Source organism: Phoenix dactylifera, chromosome 17 (genome assembly GCF_051530095.1).
Source record: "Phoenix dactylifera cultivar Ajwa chromosome 17, Ajwa_hap1_PhDact_Kaust_v1.1, whole genome shotgun sequence".
NCBI lineage: Eukaryota > Viridiplantae > Streptophyta > Magnoliopsida > Arecales > Arecaceae > Phoenix > Phoenix dactylifera.
Genome location: NC_143206.1, coordinates 10,837,786 through 10,856,150, shown reverse-complemented (window position 1 = coordinate 10,856,150; position 18,365 = coordinate 10,837,786). Strand labels below are relative to the sequence as shown.

The 18,365-nt window shown below is 38.6% G+C and overlaps 1 protein-coding gene across 23 annotated transcripts; it reads right to left on the bottom strand.

Annotated features, from left to right (window-relative positions):
• Nucleotides 1-424: 424 nt before the first annotated feature.
• Nucleotides 425-14,387, bottom strand: LOC103724048 (integrator complex subunit). 23 transcript variants are annotated; one of them, XM_088713135.2, is made up of 13 exons: nt 14,059-14,387; nt 12,872-12,992; nt 10,034-10,168; nt 9,549-9,848; nt 9,257-9,474; nt 8,433-8,789; nt 8,082-8,292; nt 4,160-4,252; nt 3,961-4,052; nt 2,811-2,949; nt 2,581-2,666; nt 1,537-1,588; nt 425-1,425 (listed from the first exon to the last, which is right to left on the bottom strand). In XM_088713135.2, the coding sequence occupies exons 4-13, from the start codon at nt 9,801-9,803 to the stop codon at nt 916-918; spliced, it is 2,013 nt and encodes a 670-aa protein (XP_088569261.2). In that variant the 5' UTR covers nt 9,804-9,848; nt 10,034-10,168; nt 12,872-12,992; nt 14,059-14,387; the 3' UTR covers nt 425-915. The 23 variants fall into 23 exon arrangements, with proteins under 23 accessions (XP_088569261.2, XP_088569264.2, XP_026656146.2 ...); XM_088713138.2 differs by having other exon boundaries at nt 2,811-2,928; XM_026800345.4 differs by having other exon boundaries at nt 9,951-10,171; nt 14,059-14,337.
• Nucleotides 14,388-18,365: the final 3,978 nt, after the last annotated feature.

Sequence of the window (18,365 nt, the reverse complement as noted above, 5' to 3'; positions counted from 1 at the left end):
CGCTAAAACGCCTTGAACATTAACAAAACTAGGCTCGAAGTTCCAACCGCAAGAGAAAAAAATGATGCACGACACCACATCAAATATGTTTAAATGATTTATATATCTCCTCCTTGCTGCTCTAGCTAGTTCGCTTAACACAAGAAAAGACTTGATGTACTAATTTGCAAAATTTTAACACATACAAAGCCCACATTTACTGTACTAATTTGGACAAATCAATTCTAAATGTGCCCTAGCCCCTTAACGCCCTCCTCTTTATGAAATGACTATAAGACTGTTATTTCTTCTTTTTTTTTTGGCCTTAACCATCATTCTAAACAAATATTGTTGACAACTTGGATTTCATACCTCTAGAGCTAATACGTGCAACAAGGAATGCCTTGAGTCAGTACATAAGAGCTTTCAGGTTTGTGCTTTACCATTACTTAACCATCAAAAGCCTGGCATCTCTTAATTTGCATGTTTAATACAACGTTGGCACTATACAACAATATCAATCTCTAAAAATGATACAGCAAATGTAAACTCCTTGAGGGAAACCAAAGGTGGAAGGCTGAAGTAACAAACCATTTCGTATGGTTGCTAGCTCACTCTTCTGAATCTATGATGACATACCGCATAGCAAATGCAGCACATGTATGAGCTTCTCTCTCAACCATGCAGTTCAGAATCTTCAGATATCTGAACGGCAGCAGAAAGTTTACCCATGGCTAAATTTCACTAGCTGCAAGAATTTTTTGCATTAAATCCAGAGAGCTGAGCTTTTGTGAGCCCACAAAGTGGTCGCTGAATAAACTGATCTTTATTAAACAAATGACTACAGGGGCGGCACATACTGCAGGTGCAGAACTTTTTCTTTTCTTTTTATGAGAAATGCTGGATGCATAGAAGTATTTTCGGTATCATGTTTTCTCAAATTCCACCACAAACACTGCTGAAAGCTTCATAAATTAAGGCAGCCATAGTTTTGTCTCTGCAATAGATTACAGTCTTGGTGCCACTTGTTTCAATCATAGCCTCCTCTGGCTTCGTGATCTGAATTGAGAAGACACCATCTGTCCCATTTTTGTCCCAATGAATCGATCCAATAATCCCCCTTTCCTGCAAGGCCATAAGAAGGCGTACAGGATCTGCAGAACCCCAGTGCAGTAACTGTTTGTTTGAGAGGTCAAGCAGTTCCTTTGAAGCAACCAACAGATATTTTCCATTGTTTAAGAGAAGCTGACCCTTCAATCTTGCAATCGCCATATTCCTTTCTGTCAATTTTCTAGGCTTGAGCTGAAATGCCAGATCCGTTGCCAAGCAGACCTCAAAGTCACTCCTTAAACCTGGCACATGTAGCATTACATTCTTCAAGTAATACAAGATTGAGCATGAGCTGTCATCCTTTAAAGGGCATTGCAACCTCAAATCTTCAGGGAACTGTAATAACGCACAAGATAGAAAAGGTAAGAATGGACTATCAGCAGGCCAGAATATAGCATATACCTGAATATCTGAATCAAAAAGAATGTAAAAAATGAAATAAAGTACCAGAACAAGCTTCGGCTGCAGCATTTCCAGCAAAGGTTTAACTTTCTGCATCCTACAAGCAAGAAACAGAAGCTGCTTGTCAAAGGAGATGGTAATTTTTCTTTTTACTAGAAGTTCCTAGGTTCATAGAAAAGCAGCAAACTTTTTCAAGTCAACAAAGGAAGCCTGGAGATAAAGAAAGAGATGAAATTGACTAAATTATAAGCATAGACATACGTTCAGCTGTACTATAGAAGTTGGGAGCACCAAGCTGCGTAGATTTTAAAGTCAATAGAGGTTGGAGGAGGAAATGTTAAAATTCTTTGCACAGAACATAAGTTTTATGAAGAGCCTATCTACAACTTTACATTGAAAAATAGGGTTAAAAGTTTATACCGCAGCAAGAGAGGAAGGATAAAGAGTGGCGTTCTTTTTAAAAAGATTGGAGTCCAGCACCTTAAGAAATGCTAAAAGATATTCTAATCATTTGCAGCATCATGCTCACTACTATCAGACTTTAAGAAATGCTAAGGGTACTTTGCTGATCTACTAAGGATATATGGCACTTTTTTTACCTTTTCATTCTTTCTCTTTTCTCTAATCTTATCTTGATCTTTGGTCGGTATGAAGTCATTTATATTTTTATTGGTTATTTTACAAGAAAAAATGGCTGCTCTACTTGGTTTAGTTTCAATTATATCAAGAAATTTAAATGGTATTGCTAGATCTTTTTTTTTATTGCCTTAGGATATTTCCGCATGAACTACATTATTACTCATGACCTTACTGGCTATTTATCCAACTTACAGAAAAGAAAACTTCAAAAATGAGAAAGAAAAATATGAGAATCATCTCTAAAAGCTAGGACTTGATCTATTCTGCTTTTAGCTGTCTTTGTAAGTGCATCACAACAATGAATACCAATATGGGATTAGAATTTCCAAATTATAATGCATAAACAAGCATCTATAATTTGCTGACACGCATGCTTCCAACATACAGATATAAAGCATGCATTTAGATGCAGATCATTAACAAAAACAATGGAGAGCCATCTGAGCTTACCTTATTCCTGAAAGAAATGAACATTGGAGGACCTTCATTGCCACCATCTTAAAAGGCAATAGAGCCACTTCAGCATCAGCTCCTTCCTGCAAGTTATACATTAATTAGCACAATCGATGGGTACAAAGAAAAATTAACATATGAATAATTCATTTAAGAAACATTTTAATGGGATGTGATAGCGTATGGACCATATAACAATAAAGCAAACATGAAAAAAGCATGCATACCTCCACAACAAGTACACACCTGGGATCTGCATGCCAACGACGAAGCAAGTGAACAACAGGACCAAGCCTGAGACTCCAATGAGGAGAAAACACTATGCATGGCTCCTGCCACATCATTCTATGAAGCGTCTTAGTTCCACTATGATGGGAAATAAATGAAATGGCAAATGTAAGTACATATTAACTCCTAATAGCTTCAGTTCAATAATTTGTGACATCATCAAAATGGTATTTACATGTTAGTAGTTCGATGTTTTTTATTCCTGCTTAAGCATTGCCTCATTTGCATTTGATAATATATCTTCATTTTTCACATGCTTCGAGTGAGGAAGCCAAAGAATATATCCAATAAAACTGAGACAGAACATTTTCTTTCAATATGGAAAGCACATGAGTAAGTTACCATGGACAGGCCTTGGCTGATAAATAATGCACCAGCTCCACAAATCCTCCTCCATTCTTTACTGTTTACAGCCATATCATCAATTACGCAAACTTTCCTCACATCATCTCTCGCTATTTCTATCAAGGTCCTTCATGACCTTCCTCTACACTCTGAAGATCCCTCAGCTAATATCCAGATGCCCCTTCTATAGTGAGTGTACTAGCCCTCATGCATTTGACAAATATGTTTGGATGTGTCCAAGATTGAAATATGAACCTTTGCTGATTTATTAGTGCTAAATAGTACTGAAATATGTGATGTGCCTTAGAAACTAATCTATAAGACTTTCGTACCTGACTAGCTTGGCTAGGAGGGAGGAAGGAAGAGGAAGAATAGGAGAAGACAGGATTTGGATTCTACGTTACTAGGTAGTGACTCTTCCCCATGTCTTAGATTTTAAGACTTAATGCTTTGACGCCTTCCAACTTAATTTTTGTATATACATAGTTCGAAATCCAAAAAACACGGTTATTTTTAAAATAGATAATTTCTCTTGCAAGTAACCTTCTCCATGACTTTGAATCAAGTTTTGATTTAATTACTATTTTGCATCTTGTAGTCTGTTCTAGCTTATAACATTTTAAATGAATTATATATTAGAGATCAACAAGCATTAATTATTCAGGATGGAATTCATAAAATGTACAATCATATCAAAATAGATTAAGATAATGATCAGGATTGCTAGAGGAATGGAGGTCTTACAATAAGTTAGATGAGTTAAGAATTGGAAACAATAGTAGTTTTTTCTCATCCATAAGCTCCACATGGCCAAACAGCGCCTCACCGGAGAATAGCTACATAACCAATCAACAGCATCATCTCCATTCTTGGACCATCGAAGCATGCCATAAAAATGTAAATTTGACATTGCATGAATCATAACAAGCATAGAGAAATAAACCTTCTGTTGTCGTTGCTTACAGAGCCATTCTGGTACAGCATTAGTAAATGCTAACATCTCTTCTGCAGCAGTAGAAATCATAAATATGGGAACCTTATATAGACAAGCAGTATGGTTAGCTGTTAGCATAAACAACACAATAAACATATCTTAAAAAAGGAATGTTAAAAAGTACCGGACATGGATGTATCATGTACGCACATGGTAATGAGCATGTAGTAATATCAGATAGAACAAGAACAAGCAGCAAATGGGATCCAAAGGAAAGATGCAAACAAATTTCAAAAAAAAAAAAATTAAAAAAAAAAAAAGCGAAGAGGCCACAATTTGCCCTAAACACATCAACACATACAGGATCCATATTGAAAACTGTATGCTAGATGGAAACAGTAAGGTGAGGACAAAACACATCGAGGCAATCAGAATACAAATGATGAATCAGAGCACATGGAGCCATCTCAATATTTTCCTGTAAAGAAAAATATGGTGGGCTGACTGATCTTTACATCAGTTTATGAAAGAGCCCAATGCAACAAAATGCATACACAATTAAGAGGCTGTATGGCAATCCTTGAATCAGAAGCTACATATCTTAGGACAGAAGCAATCAACACATCAGCACCAATGCTCGGATGCTGAACTGAAAGAAGCTGAATCAATGGAATTCATGTTCATCAATTAATCAGAGAAGTGAAAACGGAGGATAATAACTGGAAAGATGGCACTCGGCAGGCTTCAGTTAATGCAGATGCTACAGGTTTCGAGAGACACAAAAGTTGTGATAGTGATTTTATGAAGTGGATTTCCAACTTCATTTCATCCTGGCATCCTACCTCATAACTGCTCCTCCAGCAGGCAATGGAGCAATTGTAACCATTCATCATTGTTGTAATCATTCATCATTCATGTCACATTTGACTCAAAATATTTGAATCAGATTTAAATCCAGAAGAAAAAAATTTGTATTCTTCTCAAACAATTTTTACAAGTACATATGACTCATAATTCCAACCTAAAAAGGTCAGTCATCTGCCTGTCTGGTGCACACCCACTCATGGGTGCTTAGTTTGAAAGGAATCCCCAGCTTGAAGCTTATGTACTGATCCTCCAATTTGCCCTATCAGATATTACACTATATATAGGTTATCTCACTAGAAAACTAGGTAGAGTACTTCAAATTACAAGACCCAACAACCACCCCAAAAAATGTCGTAGCAGAACCTAATAAACTGTAACCTGTCTATCCCTTAATAGCAGACTCCTGTTTCCCAGACAGACCAAGGTCCATTATCCCACCCTGAACCTTCTTTTGAACCCCTAGAGAACCACTACTCTATCCACGGTCATTACACATCTGTTTCAGATGTCAACCTTTTTGTGGATCAGGGAAATAAAAGAAGCCGGTAAACAATAACTAAAACAACTGATTGACACGACACCTACCTTAAGTTGGAACCTGTCGTAGTTTTAGACTGATGACGCAAGATAGGCTCATCATTTGGCTAAGAGTGCATGGATCAATATGATAGAATCCTATTGAAAACACAATTAATTTGCTAATCATTTAATTTGAATGGTAACATGTGACTTGTATAAGATAGAATGTTTCAATACACATAAAAAAAAATTCTCCAGTGCAGAAGTGAGCAAATAATTAATAAGGACGTTAGAGAATGATTTGTTATAGCATAATTATAGAACAAAGCACTTTAACCTATAACTTATCACAAGTTCATATTTTCAGTATAAGAAAAAGGGGAAGATTACCATCAATCTAGAATTTCCAAAATGTAAAGTTAAAATAGCCTTGATTATTTTTGAATGATTTAAAAAAAAAAATAGTTGATCATAAAAGTGGCAAAAACAACACTCAACATGGCAAAGTACAAAGACTGCAGAAATGTTGAGGTGAAGTTTATCTAAACTCGAGAAAGAAATTCCCGGACAATAGACTTGATAGGAAAAGAAACCTTGTTCTAAGTGAAATAAATAGGAGAAACTCAGCAGTTCATTCAAAGAAAGCTTAAACCAGGAAAAGGACTTCCTTTCTGTTTTTGTGTCAAAATTGAATTCTCACAAACTAAAGCAGAAGGAGGGGGCAAAAAAAAAGACAGCTTCACTAAGATTATAACAAAGCTCCAAACTAGAAGAACAGACAAATGTCTTAACCCTATGGGGGCGTTTGATATGGGGTGATCGTCCTAGGATCAAGGTGATGTGGATGGAGGTGATGAGATCACCACGTTTGATTGCACCACGGTGATCCTATGTGGCGGTGATCTTAAATCACCTCCACTCCTCAAATCACCCTCCAACTCGATGATGGGATACCCGTCCTTGAGGTCGGAAATCCAAGATCACCCCAGGGCAGTGATCCTGGGCTGAAAGTTAAAGACAAAAATACCTCTCAAGTTAGCAAAAAAAATTGATATATCAATATACCATCAATATATTATGTCAATGTTATATATATATATATATATATATATATATATATATATATATATATTATATTGATATTATATTTTATATTAATGATATATATTATATTATAATATATTACTAATCATATTATTATCCTATTATTATTGAAGAATAATTTTAAATTCTAGTAGAAATATATTATTATATTTTATATTTATATAATGAAAATATTTAATATATTACTATATTACTCCTATTTACCTTATTTTTCTAATCAAAATAATTATCAGTATTAAAAAAATATTTTATAAGTATAAATAAAATATTAATTCTATAATGAAAAATAACATATTTTTATAAGATTAATAATTTATAGGAGTAATAAATATATTTTTATAGAATATATTAATAATTAATTATTGATAAATATATTAATATTTTATTATAATATATTTTATATGATTAATAAATATATGATAAGGACTACTAAAGTAGAATATGTGACAAAATTATGGAGTTATTATAGGAATTAGTACATTGACTTATATTTTTAATTCATGAGAATTAAAAATACATAAAAAATCCATCTAAGATATATCAAGGATATTTGTGGTATTATGTAGTCAGTGATCTTGGATCCCCGTACCATACCAAACAAGTTACTCATGGATATTCGAGGATTTTTAATCACTGGACCATGGCTTACCAAACACATTGATCTTAGATCACCGGGGATCAAATCACCCTAGCATTCGGATCACCGGAAATTTTAGATCACCGTGGTGATCCTGTTGGGGTTACCAAACGCCCCCTATGGATTTCAGCAAACAAGAATTTTGAAGGTTCAAATTGCATCTTCACTATTGGTAATTTCAAAAATCTTTTTCATCATAATAGTTATACTCGTGGGTCTGCTAATTATATTTTTTTACAAATTTGATAACATGGATTAGCATAGGCACCAGTGGACTAAAAGACATTTGAAATATTATTAGATAAATCGCTAGAAACAAAACAAGTTTAAGTAAACAAAGCGAGGTAACTTCTTTCTGCTGATGTGCCGGTGTTAATTGTGAAGATGGAAGATATAAATGGCATGTATTTCAACAAACTACTTGGAGATGCTTTCCTCTCATGTCTTTTCTCATTGGCCTCTATTTGTGAGACAAAAAGTTGGCTGAATAATATCTCTAAACTCCAATTACATGAACTAGTATATATTTCCTTTGATATGCTATTCAGCGTGATGCAATTACAGACTAAGAAAGAATTGAATAACCAGGAAAGCCTAATGAAATTTATAAGCAGTTCAGCAGTTTTGCATACATAAAATATCTAACCCTAATCTAACAGTACCAATGATTATCTTGAAATTTAAGATGTAATCACAAATGGAACTTGCTATGCCAAAACATTGTGAGAAGGGCTGGACATGAATGCATGCACGTAGGCACAAGCACGCACGCACCCACACAGAGAGAGGTCATGGTTTAAGTACTTTCAGATGTGAAGATTCTAGTAACCGTGATAGCTGCTCCAGAAGGAGAAGTACTACTCCAAGTCGACCTACTGGTATCAGAGCAGAACCTCCCATTTGCAAGGAATCTAAGATGCAGGAGCATACGAAACTGATCTTGTCAATTTCCTCCAAATTCTCATCAATGCCACCTAAACATCTGAGAATTTCATCCTCATTGTCATAATCAGTTCTGCAGCAAATTAATTGATAAATCTCAAGACACATGATTTAAAGAAAATCTAAATGAAATCAAATGTATAAAGACATGCGAATATAAGGTAAAAATACTCAAATTCAAGATATTGTCAGAATAACATAAAGTGAACATACCTGATAGCTGAAACATCACAAAGAGGAGCATCTTTATCCATCGGTTCACTATGATTATTATTTCCATTAAAGTCATTACCCTTCTTAGCCATGCTATTCAAGGATGACAGATCAGAAAACAGAATTAAATCATTCCCCTGTAAAGAATGGTAATCAAAGTCCATTGCATGAGAAGACTCAAATATGGAGCTTGACAAGTATGTAATATTTCTTCTTGGACCATTTACTGTCCAATTGCAACTTCCAATTTCCAAACCAGAGCTGAATGCTTTCAAGATTATGGTGCCATTGTAGCAAACTTCTTCAGCATACTTCACAGACTGGACTTTCTGCATGCATTCCTTTATATCTGATGCGCTGACAGATACAAACAATTACAAGCACAAAGTGAAGTATCAGAAGGCAATAAGGAAAGCAACCACAAAATAGCTAATTAACATAGCAACAAACAATTTATGATGGTCAACAACTTGATTTTGCAACTAAAAGAGAGGTTTAAAAAATCACACTTCCTAAAAGTTAGGTTTCTATGTCAACAAGAAAACACTTGAAATTGTTATTCACTTTGAGAGAATCTGGTGAAGAGAAGAGTTAATTCCTGGGAAGAATGATTGTTATGTTTCTGTTTGCAGTGAATATCATTCAAAACATCAAATTGAAAACTTATAATGCAGAAAAAGTGCATCCAACGCAAAATATATGCATGACACAAGTATGTCGATAAATCGTACTTTCAGATTTATACGAAGATGATGTAAATTAGTCAATATGAGATAAGAATTATTTATACTCCGAGTAGTTTACCAAACAAGAAGGAAAGAAACCTGTACAGGGGCATCCAGCTCCCAAGCTCCTCGCCGTCTTCCCCCATCACGACCTCTCTCAATGCCGGAGGGAGCTTCTCAAGCTCTTCCCACTTCATCCACTCCGGAAGCCCCGGTCTCTCATCGGGACCATAGAATTGCACAAATTCAGCATGCATTGCTACGAGTTCCTCCATCATGAGCCTTCCAATCCTCGCCGTCGCCTCCGTAGCATAAATCTACAACCCAAAACCACCCCAAATCAAATCAAATCCCAAATCTCAAACTAATTTCTTTTTTCATAGTCAATTACCTTGCCGGAGAACTTGGGGTTTCTAGCAAGGAAGGGCAGGCCGAGCATGCCGGCGGGGGTGGAGACCAAGATGGCGCCGATGAGAGAGGGGTCCCATAGGTGGAGGGCAGCAACGGTCTTGTACCAGGGCTGCGCTTTTATGAGACCGGAGGCGTTGGCGTCGTTGTCGGTGGCGGAGATGGGGGCGAAGACGGTGAGGGCAGAGAGGTCGAGGGGGCACTCCAGGAGGAGACGGAAGCCGCACAGCTCCAGCATGTAGCACGGCGGGAAGTGGTATCCCCCACCTTGGCTCAAGCAAGTCTTATTTAAAAAAGGAAGAAAAAATAGAAATCAAAGTTAGAACCCTTAAGAATTTAAAAAAAAAAAAAAGAAAATTTCTCAAAATGGAGTTGAGAGGCACACTAGCTTCATGGAGTCCGGCTTCCAGAAACCCTACCGGAGGGGCAACATAGAAAATTTCTTAACATGGACAGAATTGAACTAGCCTGTTATCGAAGGATCGCCATGCAACGAAACTGGAACTTACGCACTAGCTTCATGAAGTCCGGCCGGCTTCCAAAAAATTTCTTAAGATGGAGTTGAGAGGCGCAATAGCTTTGCAGTTTGCTTTAATAAATAATCTTCTTCAACATGAAAAAAAGTAGAAGATCATTATTCGAGTGATCTAGAAATGTAAAAACAGCAAATACTAGTAAACTGACAAAGTACACACACACACATATATATATATATGTATGTCGCTTTATCTTTTCTTCACTAATCGAACATTTATTAGTTTATCTATTTTATCTTTACATTCAGTCGTTTTATCTTATCCTAGTTTATCTTACTCTAGTTCTTAGCATAGATCATAGTCCCGATTATCCTTTTTACGAGAAGGTGGGACTTTAGTTATGAAAGTTTTTAAAACTCAAGATAGTAGAACCAACTACCACTTGTACTTTGTTCTGGTTTAGACATCAGTTGCACACCCACACAATCATTCGGCACAGCTGCATGCCCATTGGAGAAAAAATGGTGCCAACACTTCCTTGTACCATCTCAATTGCAACAAACAAAAATTGTAATATTAAAAAGAAAGGCTTCCCGTTTCTCCATTTGCATACCCTGACATACAAGTCAAATTCTACCCTCCCATACTCCTCATGATTTAAGTTGCACGAGGATGAGGATCATTGCAAAATCTTTGTAAGGTAAGATTAACTCTAGGTAGTCACCATGAGAGCCAGGAGACATATGATGCAAGACAGCAACAGAAATCGATTCTACTAGCAACACGCACATGCTCTCAATAAGTTTTCTCGTTCAAGGAATGACAAATAGAACAATTTGAAATGAAGGAGGGAGACGGAAGAAGAGAGAGAGAGAGAGAGAGAGAGAAGCTTATCTTGAATCGCTTCACCTTAAAAGCCTGCTTCACAAAGTTACTGTTGCTTGCTGGAACCTGCTAGATCTTGATGCTAAATTGCTAAAGCATGTCATGATTGGTCGGTAGAGAAGCTATAAAGCATGTCACAATTGCCAGATCTTGCCTCCACACCTCAAAATCATGGAGAGGAGTGGAGAGCAAAGGCAACAAGAGAGAAGAGGAGGAGCTTTTGGTGATTCACTGTATATATTAGAATTACTCCTAGAGTACCTATTTATTGGGTGAAATCAACCTAAACTTCCCTCAATATCCTATGAAAATTGAGAGATGATATAGATGTTGATATACTTATGTAGAATCCAACTTTGACCCAAAGTTCAATAATTCCCATGTCAAATTAAGCCCCAAGATGTTGAGGAATACTTTTAACAAGAAAAGTTAATGCTCGGTTGGCCTTTTTTTTGGTGGATTAGGAGCATTATTTTTGATACAAAAATATCAATAAATTGAAAAATGTTCGCATTGTTAATATATTTGTCTTGGATGACTTTACCCTATTTTGAAGTTTACTGCTGATCTAGGAGGGTTTTGGTGTTTGTTTTTGCAGTTAAATTGGTATCATCGTTTCTATTAGTTGTGGAAGTTAAGAGTCTTTTTTGTTTATTATTAGCTCTCTGCATATAGAATAAACTAAGACTAGATGTTAACGTCTAGCAACTGCTTGTCGGTTTAGCCTTTGAGGGAGCAATTAAGCAACGACTTAGTTCCTCAACCCGCAAACCGTCCATGGTCTCAACATTGACCATGGTCGGCCAGAGCCTCACCGGAAGAGTATCCACCCAAGGATCCTCCACAACATCCACACTGCATCCATCACCAATCAGCCACCTGGTGTTGGCCAAGAAGTAGGCACATACCTGCAAATCTCCCGCCAAATGAAGGAGCACCTCCGGCCACTCTGAGCTGCCCCGCCTGCCGGTAGGGGTGCAAATGCGTCGGGTCGAACCTAGTCATGAGTGACCCGACCTAATCCAATTCTTTGTTCGGTTCCTAATTTTGGACCCAGACTCAACCAAATAGAAGAACGGATCAGATCGGGTCTGGTCCACGGCTACAATTTTTGATCCGACGGGATATTCGGATCCGGTCGGGTCCATGTATGGCCCAGTCCCAACCCAAAAAATTCGAATCTGGATCAAATCTGCTTGTCCTCATATAATTTCCTTATGAAAATATTTTCAGATATTTCTAATAATACGAGAACATGAAAAGTTTCAGAGTTTGCCAGATTTGAAGAATAAATTTGCTCTTTGTTTCTGAAATAAGGAGGTGGACTCTACCTAAATATTGCTCTTGCAGTATTCAAAATTGTAGAAAGGAGAATATGTGTTTCTAAACTCATGAAGATATTTTCTGGGAGAAAGGTAAGACCGTAAGTTAGACTATCCTAATAAGACTGCAGAAAGCAGTGCAATTTCACTAGTTCAGATAAAACCCGGAAAATTTCAAAATAAAGGACAAAAATAATAGTAAAGCTACAGCATTGTCAAAAGTTATCTATAAGTTTCTTCGAGGCATATTAAAGTAATAAAAAATGCATCCAGTGCAATAAATCTGTTTGCAAAAATTTTTGCATCCACCATACGTCATGATCTAATTCAGCTCAGTATAGCTGTAAGAGAAAAAAACAGATTGTATTTCCAAAGAAATTTGTCAAACATGGAGCATACATCAAAATCATAGATATAATTCGATGAAGAAAATGAAAGCATAGCATTCAAGTCAAATTCATCCAGGTCTCAAAGAGGAAAAAAAGAAAAAAATCCAAATGAAATTGGGAAAAGGCCAGAGGGTATCAATCGTAAAGCAGTTGAACATTTTTCCAAGTGCTGATGACAGCTCCTTATAGTTGTAGGTTTTCAGGTCAACTTTCGGGGGCTCCATCCATGCTAACCTTGACATACAAAAACCCAAATCCTTGTTTCCCTTCAACATCTTCTTTGTTCTTCGATGGGTTAGTAGCCATCGTGTTCTTCCAATAACTACAGATTGGTGGCTAACCTACCACCTGTGCCCTGTTATATATTACATATACAATGATGGTCAGAATTCGTTTTAAATTACTAAAAGCCAGTATGTTTATGATTGTATCGTTAATGTGAAAATTTTGCCTTGGATGCATAAACTCCAAGCTAAGAGAAGGAAACTAATGGGGCAGAGAAGGCATGAGCAAACCATGAAACTCAAGCCAAAAATTATAAGGAAACATTCCATAGCTTACATAACACCGAAATATCACTGAGAACAAAGCAGACAATAAGATGATTGATCCGTGGATTTCATAAAACAAAATAAAAGGAAAATCACAAAATCCATAATTATAAACCCCTGCTATGGAGATTGGACCATAAGCACATAAGATGGATAGAGCTCAAACCACACTCAGATCATCACAGACAAAGGAACATCAAAGCACTGAAGAAATGACAAACTGTTTCAGCACCATGAACCAAGAAAAAAAGAAGAAAAGAAAGAGAACTATGATCGGTAAAGACACAAAGACGAGAAGAGTTGAAACACGAAATAACAAAATCAAAACCATCAAAAGCTTCAGCAGAAATACAAGACTGTATCAATTCCCATGTTACCACAGAAAAACGCTTATAAGTATCATTCCTTCAGCAATGCAGAAACTAATCAAAAAGCATAATAAATTTCTAAAATTGTTAAAAAAAATACTTTTTGTTCAAAGGAACAGCACTGAAGAACAAATCAAACCTACTTTCTTAAATAAAAAAGAAGGAGGGGGGGGGGGGGTGGCGGGGTGTGTTGGGGTACTATAAGCATCCAAACAAAGACAGAGATCTGCCAGAAACGTGGGTTAAAAATATAAATAAAAAACGCAACTTTCTCCTCAAAACCCACTCCCAACCCGAATCTTCCCCTGATCAAGACCCCAAAAATCAAATCAATAATATAAATCGAGAAAACAAAGAAGAAAGCGAGAAAGATCAGAGTTTTACCGAAGCCACCTCGAGATATGATAGGAAAATAGAGCCGATCGATTCTCTCTCTCTCTCCTTCCCAACTCCCTCTAAATAGTAAATATGCAGTTCTAGGGTTTCGGCGGAGGGGGGATACCTTGAGAGTCGGAACGAAGTATGCCGAAGTCGCCCCGGACGCCGAAGAGATGCAGGATCTAGGGCTTTGCCGAAGAGATCGAGAGCGATTCGCGATGGGCAAGAAGATCTAGGGTTCTGCCGTCTGGAAGAGAGAGAGCGATGGCCGACGGGATTTGCCGATCTGGGACGGTCAGTCGGGTTGGGACTGGGGATGGCCGGACGGAAGAAGGGAAAATCGAAAGACACGGAAGGGAGAAGGCTCGAAGCTGTGGAAAATCGAAACGGTCGACTGCCGAACGGAGAGTGGAGACCGAAGACTTGTTAAGCTGGTGAGTCAGAGACCGGGCCAGGCCTTAACATAATAGTTGTGCTGATTAAGAGACGGTGAGTACTGGCCCGGACCTTATGACTTGGCTTGCACCCTACGGCCGTAAACCAAAATAATTTTGCAGAGTTCGGTCAGATCGGGTCGGAGTAGGTAATAAGATTAGAAATACAAAATTATCTAAATTTTAAATGAATTGGATCGAATCAGATCAGGCCAGAATTTAGAAAATCCAGATCTTACCCCAAAAATGGAATGGGTCCAATTTTAGAACCTAACCCAGCCTACGGATCCTTTAAAATGGTTCAGATCGAGTTTAATCGGATCAGATCGGGTCACGAGTCAACCCGACCTATTTGCACCCTTAGTAACCGGTCTATAACGAGCAATCATTATCTGACTCCAAAAGCACTATAACTCAAGAACCAATATCGCCGCATGTCAAGTAATCAATACCTCTCTCCTCGTAAAAAGAGACTGGACACCCATCCCTCCTTCCTAAGTCGGCTGGCAAACTATCTCCCATGCCATCGAGTGCACCCTGTGTCCGCCGCCATATGAGCTCCACAAAAAACTCTAGAGAAGTCGCTCAATCCTCAATAGCATAGACTTCAGAATGATTGTGTTAGACTTGAGATAAACTGGTATTAAGCTCAAGACCAATCTCACCAACGTCAGCCTGGCCACCATAGATAAAGAGGCTGCTTTTCAACCCTCAAGCCACTCCTAGATGTGTTGCACCATACTGAGGCACTCTGTCATCTGTAATTTGCTCTTAGTGATGGGGACACCCAGGTAACTCCACGCTCTCTCTTGCTCTCTCATGCCAAGGAGCCTTCTGATAGCCTACTTCATCTGCAACTCCGTCTTCAGATTGAAGCAGATAGTAGATTTGAGAAGGTTTACCCTCTGACCTGATGCCTAGCAGTAGTCCTCCAAGACAGCTCTAAGGGTCAGTGTGTCCCTCATCCTCGCTCTAACTAGGAGAAGGCAGTCGTCTGCAAGCAAAAGATGGGAGATCAATCGAGCACCAGGGGCTAGCACGGAGGCATCTATCGCCTGCTCCTGACACGCAACCCCTAGGGCTCGAGACAGCACATTAGCGCATATGATGAACAGGTAAGGGAATAAGGGGCAACCTTGACGTAGCTCGATGATGGAGTGGAAGAAAGGCAACAACGTCCTGTTGATCAGGATGGAGAAGAATGGCCTCTACACATAGCCAAGAATCTAAATGATTCAAATCTCGTGGAAACTAAAGATCTCCAGTGCAAACCTGAAGAAGACCCAGCAAACTCGATCACAAGCTCTCTCTCCATATGTAGTTTCACTGCTATATAGCTCTGTCGACTCAGGGCACGTTGTAGATCTCACATCATCTCCAAGGCAATCAGGACGTTGTTGGTAATACTGCGGCTCCCCACAAATGCCCTCTGCTCCTGGCTGATGAGTCCAGGCAGCAATGGCTTCATCCTACCCACCATAATGTTTGCCACTACCTTATGAAGTGTAGTGCAAAGACTAATCGAGTTAAAGTGGCCGGCCTCCATTGCATCACGATGCTTTGGAATGAGGGTGACATAGGTTGCCTTCCAAGCATCAGTCATTGACACTATGCTGAATAGTAGCTGGACAGTCTCCACTACCGCCCACCGAATGATGCACCAACACCTTCTAAAAAAGAACGGAAAAAAGTTATCCAACCCCGAGGCTTTGTCCTCTGCTAAGGCCCAAAGAGCCCCCTGCATCTCACTCTTAGAGACCACCCTAATGTAGGGGTGGCAATCGGGTCGGGTCAGACATAAATGGGTTGGGTCAGATGCAGGTCGGGTCAAAAAATCATAAATTTGACCTGTTTATTAAACAGGTTAGGAAATTATAACCTGAACCTGGCATGTTTATTAAACGGGTAACCCGACCCGACCCATTTAACCCGTTTAATAAAAAAAAAATCTCTCTCATCTCATTTCCCACTCCCCACTCCCCACTTCCCCAGTCCCCAGACTCCCCACTGAACCCGTTCTCCTTCTCCACCTGTTTAATCTGCTGGCCCTACTTTCTTCCTCCCATCCTTCTGCAAACCCACAAATCCACCAGCCCTACTCTCTCAGTTGGAAGAAGACGATGATCTTTGGCTCGACGACGACAGTGGAGGTGGAGAAAGCGTACCTTGAGGAGCTACAGCTCGACGACGACGATCTCTGACTCGGGGTCTTGAGGGCCGAAGAAGAACATAGAGAAGAGAGGGTCCGAAACCCTAACCCTAGCCCCTGCCGCCTTCCTTGTGCTCTCGGATCCCCCCCCTGAGGTCGTCAAATGACTCAAACTCCTGGTACCCTTCGTCTCCGACATCCTCCCCGCCTCTTGATTCAGGTCGGCGGCGTCCAGGAGCGTCACGGGGGTCGTCGGGGCTAAGGATGGTGAGGGGAGTTCCCAATCCTTCTAGGGGTCCTTGTTGATCGCTGACTAAGGAGGAGAAGGAGGGTCCCATGGAGCCGATATGGAGGGGGGCGGGCTTCCAAGCCTTCTGGGGTCCTTGATCGCTGACTAAGGAGGAGGAGGGTGCCAAGGAGCTTTGGGTAGAGCCGTAGAGACTAGAGAGGAAGGGGGAAATGCCGAAATGGGGAAATGAAAGAGGATGGGGAGTTGCCAAGTTGCGGACAACGACCACAGGAAAAAGCAAAAAAAAAAATATTGTTTGCATCAAATTATAAACGGGTTAAACGGGTCAAACAACTAAAATATGTATCCGATCCAACTAATAAACAGGCTAAACGAGTCAACCTGCTTACGATCCGAACCTGTTTAGGCCAAATTCAAATCTGTTTATGGCGGGTCGGGTCATATTTTGCCACCCCTAGCCGAATGAGGCCCGCATTCTCTGTCTTGTTAACTCTGACGTTCGACGGCATAAAGCTAGTGACCATCCTCGAATTATTGTCCTCCGTCCACTTGGACTTGAATAAGTCAAATAGATTCTGTCTTACCCCGCTCTCCTACCCTATACCCAACCACATCTCTCAAAGATCGGATTATGTTTCTCTGCCTCCTGATGATGGTCGATCGATGAAAGAACCGAGTGTTAAACATGAGGAGGTTGGGAGGGTAGAATTTCACTTGTATGCCAGGGTATGCAAATGGAGAAATAGGAAGTTTTTCTTTTTAGTATTACAATTTTTCATGTTTGATGTAATTGAGATGGTAGAAGGAACTGCTGGCACCATTTTCTCTCCAATGTGGGTGTGCACCTGATGTCTAAACTAGATACTAGTGGTAGTTGGTTCTACTATCTCGAGTTTTAAAAACTTTTATTATTGAAGTACCACCTTCTCAAAGAAGGGATAATTGGGGTTATGATCTATGCTACGAACTAAAGTAAGAAAAACTAGGAGAAGATAAAGCGACTGAATGTAAAGATAAAATAGATAAGCTGATAAATGTTTGATTAGCAAAGAATCTTTTCTTAAGATATATATATATATAATATGTATATGTACACACATGCATATATATTTATATATGTGTGTGTGTGTCAACACACACATATATATGGTTACGTTCGGGTTATATTTGATGTAACCCTTATAAAATTATATATATATATATATATTTAATTAGATGATTGTATTCTACATCCATGATCTAAACTATTGGATATAATCTACTATTTTTAAATTATATTAAATAATCAAAAAATATTTATTCTTTTGTATTATTTAAATTATTTATTTTTTAACTCTTGAATATATAGGTTTGAAGTCTCTAAATTATATGATTTTTAGTATACAAGGAGCATAGAGATAGTAGATTATATCCAATAACTTGAATTATTTATATGGACTTTCTATCATCCAATTCAAAAAATATGTATATATAAAAGTTAAAGAGGTATAACTTAAACTTGAACCGGAGTAGAAGGGTGCGGCCCCCTTGGTCCGATTTCCAACTCGAAGATGGCCAAAATCTTGGAACTTCCCGCTTCCCCGATTATTTCATCCCCA

What these genes read in the sequence shown, in the direction of transcription:
- LOC103724048 (XM_008815190.6), bottom strand. An exon ending in ACCCCAAGTTCTCCGGCAAG is followed by an intron (nt 9,475 to 9,548) that starts GTAATTGACTAT and finishes TTTGGGTTGTAG; the next exon opens with ATTTATGCTACGGAGGCGAC. An exon ending in GTAAGCAACGACAACAGAAG is followed by an intron (nt 4,053 to 4,159) that starts GTTTATTTCTCT and finishes TTGGTTATGTAG; the next exon opens with CTATTCTCCGGTGAGGCGCT.